This window comes from Neophocaena asiaeorientalis, unplaced genomic scaffold (genome assembly GCF_003031525.2).
Source record: "Neophocaena asiaeorientalis asiaeorientalis breed wild unplaced genomic scaffold, Neophocaena_asiaeorientalis_V1.1 scaffold433, whole genome shotgun sequence".
Taxonomy (NCBI): domain Eukaryota; kingdom Metazoa; phylum Chordata; class Mammalia; order Artiodactyla; family Phocoenidae; genus Neophocaena; species Neophocaena asiaeorientalis.
This window is the reverse complement of record NW_020175040.1, coordinates 355,028-363,532: the sequence shown is the minus strand read 5'-3', so window position 1 is coordinate 363,532 and position 8,505 is coordinate 355,028. Positions and strand designations below refer to the sequence as shown.

General features: G+C 52.1%; 1 protein-coding gene across 1 annotated transcript; it reads right to left on the bottom strand.

Moving 5' to 3' along the window:
- Nucleotides 1-335: 335 nt before the first annotated feature.
- On the bottom strand, nt 336-8,460 carry CHCHD4 (coiled-coil-helix-coiled-coil-helix domain containing 4). Its single transcript, XM_024763343.1, has 3 exons — nt 8,299-8,460; nt 2,167-2,265; nt 336-1,359 (listed from the first exon to the last, which is right to left on the bottom strand). Exons 1-3 carry the CDS (start codon nt 8,318-8,320, stop codon nt 1,085-1,087), a joined length of 396 nt encoding a protein of 131 aa, XP_024619111.1. The 5' UTR covers nt 8,321-8,460; the 3' UTR covers nt 336-1,084.
- Nucleotides 8,461-8,505: the final 45 nt, after the last annotated feature.

Here is an 8,505-nt window from a genome sequence, read left to right as displayed (position 1 = left end):
CCGGGCCTCCAGGCTTCAGAGAGCCAACAGCTCACTCTCTGGGGTGGAAGGCAGCCTCCTGTGCTCATGCTTCACGTCCCCTGGGCAGTGTGGGCTGGGACTCATTTCTAACAAATACAACACGTTAATGTTGACAGCGACGCCTGTGTGAAGGCATCTGCTCACAGAATCAGTGAGCTCCGTATGGACGCAACACAGAAAATTTTAACAGATTCCAAGTGATCTACCAGTATCTTCAAAGGAGAATTTCAATTGAATTTTTCATAATTTATATTTCCTTATATCACAACATTTTTAATTAGGAAAAGCAAATTAAAACCCACTCAAAAATCACGTAAAAATCACGTTTTCCTTTTAATTGACACTGTTTCCTCTCTCAGGTGCTACTTTGGTAATGATTAGGTCCCCACCTCTCAAGAACATTGCATCTGAACAGGCTGAGACAGAGCCAGTGTGAACACAGACCCCAAAGCAGGGCTTTTGGGATAACAAAAAGAGAAAAAAACAGCCTTTCTCTTCACTTACAAAGGGAGTCAGTCACTCAGAGGGTCCAAAGCTCTGTTTTCCAAACGTAGAAAACGTGGAGCTCAATGCAAACTAGAACCCAAAATATATCAGAAGTGAAGCAGAGTGCTACGTCAAATCCTCCAGGTCCGATCATCCCGCCTCTTCTATAAGGAATGCCCCCCTCCAGCATTTTTAAAGGAAGATGTTTGTTTCTATTTCACTTTCCAACTGGGTATAAAATCTACTGAAAGGGATACAATGGATCAGAATAGATCAGCTCACGCACAGGACACACCCAGGTAAAGATTTTTGGTTGCTGAGATTATTCAGCACATTATTTCAAAATGGCAAAATTCAGGACAATCTGAGAATCCAAGAGTGGCGGCTACGTTCGCCGACAGGTTATGTGAGACACGCATACACACAGCCCATGTTTCCGTGTACACGTCAAGGGGCCCAGACCCCGATCAGCTCAGTAAGTTAGTTTGTCCATTACAGTGCATGGAACAACACAGGGAGAGACACTTTCTTGGAGAGGTTCATCCTCTCTGAAGGAGGCTGGAGACCAGGGCCCTCATTAGCTAGACCCCTCCTCTTCTTTGCTTGTGGCAGCCTCAGAGACAGCCGTTTCCTCTAACCGATCCTCCTCCTCCTGGGGATAGAGGTCCGGGTACTTCTGCATGCACTTCTGCATGGCCTGGAACTGGTCTACACAGTCCGACCCCTTGACATCCTCTGTGCTGTAGTGGAAGCAGGAAAAGGCCGCCTTGAACTGTTCCCCACACGGGCCGCTGGCCATGCCCCCCAGGCACGGGCAGTTCCAGTTGATGTCTCCGTTGGGCAGGATCAGTCCTGGGACAGGAAGATGAGCAAGGAAGTGTGAGAGGTGCTGCCTGAGGTTTCAGAAAAAGCAAAACCAAGACCAGCCCTCATAGGCATAACGGTAACATGAACCACTGCCTGGCCAGCACTCACCGGTGGACCTGCTGCTCCCTCGGGATGGGGTTCAAATGCCCGGCACAAACCCAGCATTCCCGGCTCAGTCGGAAAGGTCACCATCAGCGACTCTCTCCGTGTGCAGCACTGCTCTGTGTCCTAAGCCGCCTCCCAGTGCTGTGGCCGTGCCTGTGCTCCAAGGACTACACCAGGAAACCGTTTAATCCAAAGCAGAAGTAACCGCTTGGATGGTTACTGAGAAGCTTTGAAAGCCCAAACACTGGAAGGAGTCAAGGTGCTGGTCTCCTGCTTTCACACAGATGGTCAGGAACCCCTGCGCCCCGGACCTTCTCAAGCCCCTCCCGCTCCTCAGCTGCTCCCAGCTCAGCACAGTGTGAGGACTGGTGAAAGCGAGGCTGGAAGATGTCCAAGGCATGGTGGGCAGGAAAAAGCGAGTGACGTGCCAGAGCCCTGCGCTCCATTCTTATAAAAATGGAAAACCATTCAAAAAATCAAAAGAAAGAGAGGCGGAAGAAAGAAGAAACTCCTAGGTTCAGCCTGATGGCCAGGGAAGCGCGTGGGAACGAGGGCTGGAAAGCACACAGCCCCTCACGCCTGATGGAGATGCACTCAGTGTCCCAGGAGCAGTGGTGGCCAAGGTAGACACCTGGAAACCCAGCCGCGGCCAGGGATGTTGGACTCCCACCCCCGCCCAGCACTCACCGTGCTCCTCGTAAGGATCATTGGGGTCGTCGGCCACCAGCTCCGCGTTGCTTGGAGTTTCATGGTCTTCTTTGGTCACAAATATGATTCGATCCTTCCCTAGTGTTTGGAGAACAGAGGGAGAAATGTTTCACCCAGGAGCTGTGAATCAGCCCTAAACCCAAGCAGCCACGAAAACCTTGTTTGAAGACTGTCCCATTTGAAACCCCGAAGTGAGTTCAGTGGTGCTCCCCAGGCTGGGGACTCGCTCACTGCTGACTCTGGGGGAAGGTCTAGCAGCTGCTCCTGCATCACGTGCCTGTGACCGGACTGGGGAGGAGGAAGATGGCTCCTGCTGGCGCCATGTGCATCCTCGAGTGGGAGACGAGACGCCCCAAGCCATCAAATGCAGCTGTTTTCAGTCCCCAAGTTTGCTGACATCTAACAAACGGGTCTTCTTCCTCTGCTCAGAACTCCCATGAGCTCTGACGGCTCTGTCACTTCCCGTCCCTGTGAGCACCTGGTCCACTTGCTCCAGGCCCCTCAGGACCTGCCAGCAGGTGCCTTCAGATAACATTTCACCAATCGGGCGCCTCCGGAAGAGGCTTGGGAAAAGCACGAGGCTGACAGTAAACACCAGAGAGACGTGCCGGTGAGGACAGCAGAGGGGACAGAGGGAAGGTACTTGGTGTTTACATCTCCCCACACCTGTACAGGGTCTCCCAGGAGGGGTGACAGTAATGGCAGCTGACCCTCGGCACGCTCAGGACCACGGCCTGCTCAGAACACCTGAGGGTTCTCTCCAACACCTCCCATTCTATCTCAGAGAAGGTGGCTTGTCCCAAGTGGCCTGGGAAAGGATTGGGGCCGGGCAGCCAGGGCACGTTGAAGAACCTGAAGACCTTGGTAATTCTGGCCAGTGTTCAGAACACTTGAAAGCAGCCTGCAAAAGTGCTGCGTGCGAAGCAAAATAAATAAGCTGACACAATTGCTCAGCTCAGCTCTGACAGTTTTGTTTACCAAGGTCTCAGCCGGGCCCAGCCGAATGGGGAGGCCGGTCTCAGGCCAAGGCAAGGCGTCCAAGCCTGCTCGGTGCGGGAGGCACCTGTGGGGCTTATGAGGCCCAGAGGCCCAGCCTCACAGAACAGAAGCTGAATCAAGCTCTCTGCACGTCCACACCACTGATGGGCTCCCAAGTGACTGATGCACAACCCCACCCAGAATGTTCCAGGTTCCTCCCACAGGCCGAGTCCTCCCAGGCACCTTTCTGGACATCCCCCAGAGAGATGGGTTATACTGGATCGAAGGATGTGATACTGTCATTTAGAATAAGAAATATATATTTCACCTTTGACCCCATTCTTAGCACAGAGCTCCTAAAATTTCAGTTTCCCAAGTGATGAGAGCATAAAGATCTCTTTGTTATGTTAATAGGATGACTTGGGGGAGCCTGAGGATGGGGGCTGGTTGCCAGGAGAAACAGCCCTGGGATTAGAGGGTTGGAGCTTTCAGTCCCAACACGCCCCCCCCCGCCCCCCCGCATCCCACCCTGGGGAAGGGAGAGGAGCTGGAGGCTGAATCAGCTGCCAGAGGCCAATGATTTAATCAATCATGCCTATGTAATGAAGCCTCCGCAAAAGCCCAAGCGGACAGGTGAAGACGTGGAGGTTTGGGAAGAGAAGGCATGGAGGCTCTGCCCCTTCCCCACACCTTGCCTCGTGCGTCTCTTCCATCCAGCTGTTCCTGAGTTATATCTGTTAATATAATATTCTATCCTTTTATAATAATCCAGCGATCTAGTAAGTAAACTGTTTCTCTGAGTTCTGTGAGCTGCTCTAGCAAATTAATCCAACGCTAGGAGGAGGTCGTGGGAACCTCTAATCTACAGCCAGTGGTTAAGAAGAACAGATGACAACCTGGACTTGCACCTGCAGTTGGGGCGGGGGAGAGGGGTGTTGCAGGCCTGAGCCCTTAAACTGTGGGATCTGACACCATCTCCAGGTAAACAGTGACAGATTGAGCTGAAATGGAGGACATACTGCTGGTGTCAGAGAATTGCTTGATGTGGGGGAAATACCCACACACTGGAATTGGAATCAGAATCGTTAACGGCAGAACATAACTGCATCTTTTACACGCTTGGGCCCTACTCAGTGAGTTTCCCCACCCGTCAGCTCATTTAATCCTTACACCAACACTGTGAGGTGGGTATTACTAATCTTCTTTTTACAGAGAGAGGAAACGGAGGCCCAGAGAAGGTAGGAAACCAGCCTGATGGCACATAGTACATGAAGGCAGAGCAGGAACACAAACTCTGGTCTGAAAGATTGCGAGTGTGTCACCCTGTCCACTGCACGTCTGTCCCAGCAGGAATGTCTGAGAGTGTACACAGGACTGACAAAAGGACAGTGCTCACCGATCCCCGAGTCCCAACTGTGAAAAGAGAACTCATCATGACTGCCAACTAGTGGGGTAACCAGCTAGACTGGAAGTCTCATTACATTTCTCTGGAGAAAATATAAAAATGCTTGTTTTCACTTCCAAGATAACCTTAAAAAGTTGATACAAGCATATTCAGAAGGACGTGGATAACCACCTCATGCCCTCTTAGAGTTCCAAGTCAAGATTTTCATGATCACGGCCGATGGGAGAAAAGGCCTGGGGTGGACTTAACTCCCAGCCAAGGAGGGCCAGCGACTTCCTGGTCTCCACAGCAAAGGCTCCTCGGTCAGAGATTGGCCTTGGATGACCTTGGCCATCAGACGGTGGCACAGGGACAGTAACCTCAAGGACCCACCACTGGCACAGAAGCACATTCTCCATGCAAGGGGCAATTCAGTGAAATATCATCTACGAGACTGAATTACTGTTGTAAACTGAATGCTGTGAGAATTCAATCCACTCATCTGTCCAGTTTTAGAGTCACTGAAGCCCACGGGCACATGTTATAAGAGCAGGTTCCTGAGACGTTTACATGACAGTAATAAAAGAAAAATTTAAAAATCAACACAAAAATATATTTCTCAAATTCAGGAAGCAGGGATTCCCTGATGCTGTACTCACTATAGGAGAATCAACCTTTTTAAACAACCTAATAAGGACTTCACCCTCATGACTTAAGCTCCTCTCAAAGGCCCCACCTACTAATACCATTCACCCTTGGGGTTTGGATTTCAGCATATGAATTTTGGCGGGACACATTCATATCGTAGCAATGGGAAAATAAGGAGCACATTCAGATACCCTCACAGCCTCCCTCTCCCTGACTTCATACCTCCTGCTCAGATGCCATCTTCCTTCATCACTCCCCATCACCCTTAACCTGCTTTTTCTCACCTAACAATTATGTATTTGTTTTTGGGTTTTTTTGCGGTACACGGGCCTCTCACTGTTGTGGCCTCTCCCGTTGCGGAGCACAGGCTCCGGACGCGCAGGCTCAGCGGCCATGGCTCACGGACCCAGCCGCTCCGCGGCATGTGGGATCTTCCCGGACCGGGGCACAAACCCGTGTCCCCTGCATCGGCAGGTGGACTCTCAACAACTGCGCCACCAGGGAAGCCCCAATTATGTTTTTGTTTACCACCTGTCTCCCCCACTGAAATGTCAGCTCCTCAGGGGCAAGGATTTGTCTATTCCATTCACTGCAGTATCCTCGGAGCCTAGAACAGTGCCCAAGACATAGTGGGTAATCAGGATTTGTTGAAAAAGTGAATGGAGGAATGAACTCTGAATTCAGACATGAAGACCCCCAGACCCAGCAGAGGGCAGAAGACAGAACGGCTATCACTATGAGGTAGGTTAGAGAAAAAAAAAACCTTGGATGGGTGGTCTCATTCCCCCTAGAACATGCGTGGGTCTTTACACAGCAGAATCTCTTGGTACATCCAACCCAGAAGGGGCGCCCGCCACCTCCACCATGCCACGAAGGCAGACCGCCCACCTGTGCCCACTGCCATGTGATCAGTGGCTGGCACATCACAGGTACTCAATAAACGTTTGTTGACGCAACAGGAGAGAACACAGTCAGCATTAGAAAAGGAAGAACAATGACAGGAACAGTGTGGCCCTGGGCCAGGGAGCGAGCCTGAGTCCACGCTGCCCAACACCTTGAACGCCCTGCTAAGGCCTTTAACCCCAAGGCTTGGGGGTGGACCCCTGAAGTAAATGTGCACAGGCAAGTGACTGACTCAGAACAGAGGGCAGCGTGTGTATGGGTTCACTGGGTAAAGGTGCCGGGGATATGGCCCATCTAATGCTCTCGGCTTGCTGCAAGAACATAGGAAGGAAGATGACAAAAATAAACCAGGTAATTTCAAAGAGTTTAGGATGTGAAAGACACAAAGACCCAGAGAAGACCTCACTGAGGTGACATATGAGCTGAATCTTAAAGGATGAGGAGGTAGCCATGGGAAGAGCTGGAAGAAGGGTGCACCAGTCAAAGGGAAGGGCCAGAGGCCAGTGTGGCTGGTCAGTGATGGGTGGTTAGAGACTAGCAGGAGCCGGATCAGGCAAGGGGCTCGCTCACATCAGCCTTAATCTGGAAGGAGTTTGGGATCGTTTCTTTAAGTCCCATGGGAAGCATAAAGAATCGGTGGGTAGAAAAACAAGAAGTTGGGGACTTAGGGGACAGTGGCATGGATAAGATAAAAACTAGGGAAGGCCTAAAGTGAGTGCTTTTAATTCTCATCCCCAAACTAAGAGAGAGAGCTTTGATCCAGGAAAAGATAGGGATCTAAACACCTGCCTCTGCTTCCCAGAGAAACTGCAACCCCTAGAAACCCTCAAGAATGAGGATTATAGCTTCATTATACCCAAAAGGTTAAAAAAAATTTGCTAAATGAAGAAGTAAATTAGACTTAGAAGAAGGAAATTAAAAACAAAAGACTTGCTGTCTAACAAAGTGGTGAGGGCAGAGGACTTTTGCTCATGGCAAAGTTAAATATCAATCAATGGAAACTACTCATTAGAGACATCAGTGAGTATTACGGCTTTATGACCCAGGGAAGGAGGATTCCAGGAGCAGAATGGGGTACTGGGAAAAGGCTTAGCATTTTAGACTGAGCTGTTCTCCTAACTGAAGCATGACCTTGGGTGTGTCACTTCCATCTCTGGGCTTAAGATTCCCTTAATTAACTGAGGGAGCTGGACTATTCGCTAAAGGATTTCTGGGTGAGTTCCAACTCTCTCTGGAACTTTATAGTCTCAGGTGTCCACCAATCCCCTCACCTGGCACCGAGAAGGTGCTTCATGAATATGCGTGGAATAAATGAAGATCAACTTCTCATTTTACAAGACTGGACACTAGGCCCTGGAGGAGTTGGGTGGCAGCTCAGGGACAGAGCCGGTTAGTGGTTGTGCAGGAAGACCCTTGGACCCGGCTTGGAGATTTCTGAGGTCCCCGGTAGAGGTAACAAGCAGACAGACAGTAGGCGGGGACCAACTTTGTTTTATTTTGTTTTGTTTTCTGCGCAGGGTGTCTTCTGAGTGGAAGGCTCCCTGGAGTCCACTAGGCACCAGACTGGGCAGTTCTGGAATCAGACCGCGGGCCTCCAACCCCAGCTTTTGCGACTTGCCGGCCGTGTGGCTTACCCAAGTCACTTCTGGGTCTTGGTTTACTCTCCGGATAAAAGCAGGGCCTGACTTGGGAAGGTCGTCGCGAGATAGGCCACACAAAATTCCTGGACCAGGGTCTGACCCGTCCCAGCGGGCGGCACTCCCACCCGCAGCGCAGCGCAGCGCCCACCGAGGGGCAACTTTCCGGGACAGTTGAAGGCAGTGCAAACGGGAACACGTGGTGTGTGGTGAGCGCCACAGTAACATTATAATTAGAATCAATAAATTCCCAGTTACCAGCCGCAGGCAGGGCGCTCGCACAGCCCTGACCCCCGGGCCTAGTTTACGAGCTCCCCCACGTGCTGTTCCCTCCGAGGTCCGGGTTCGAGCCTCACGGTGACCTTGGCCGGCCTCGCTCCTACCCGGGCCTCGGTTTTCTCATCTGAAAACCGGGAATGGCGACTCCGCCGCCGGGTCCAACCCGAGGGTCCCGAGGACTGTCCGCGTCTGCAGTGGGGGCGCGGGGGTCCGGCGGGCTGCACAGACCGCGTGTCCCCTGCAGGCCCTCGTAGGCCGTCTCCACGCAGCCCCATCTCCTACCTTCCTGCCGGCAGTAGGCCATGGTGCAGCCCGGCGCTCCGACCTCGCGGCGACTGTGGCGGCGGCCTCACGCCGTGACCTCTCCGCTGCAGGGCTGGCGGCTTGGAGGCCCGCGCGGGCCCGCCCCCTCCAGGCCTGCCCGCCGCGCGCCTGCCTCGGCGCGTCTAGCCCGGCCCTCTCAGCCGGGAACTACATTTCCCAGCAGGC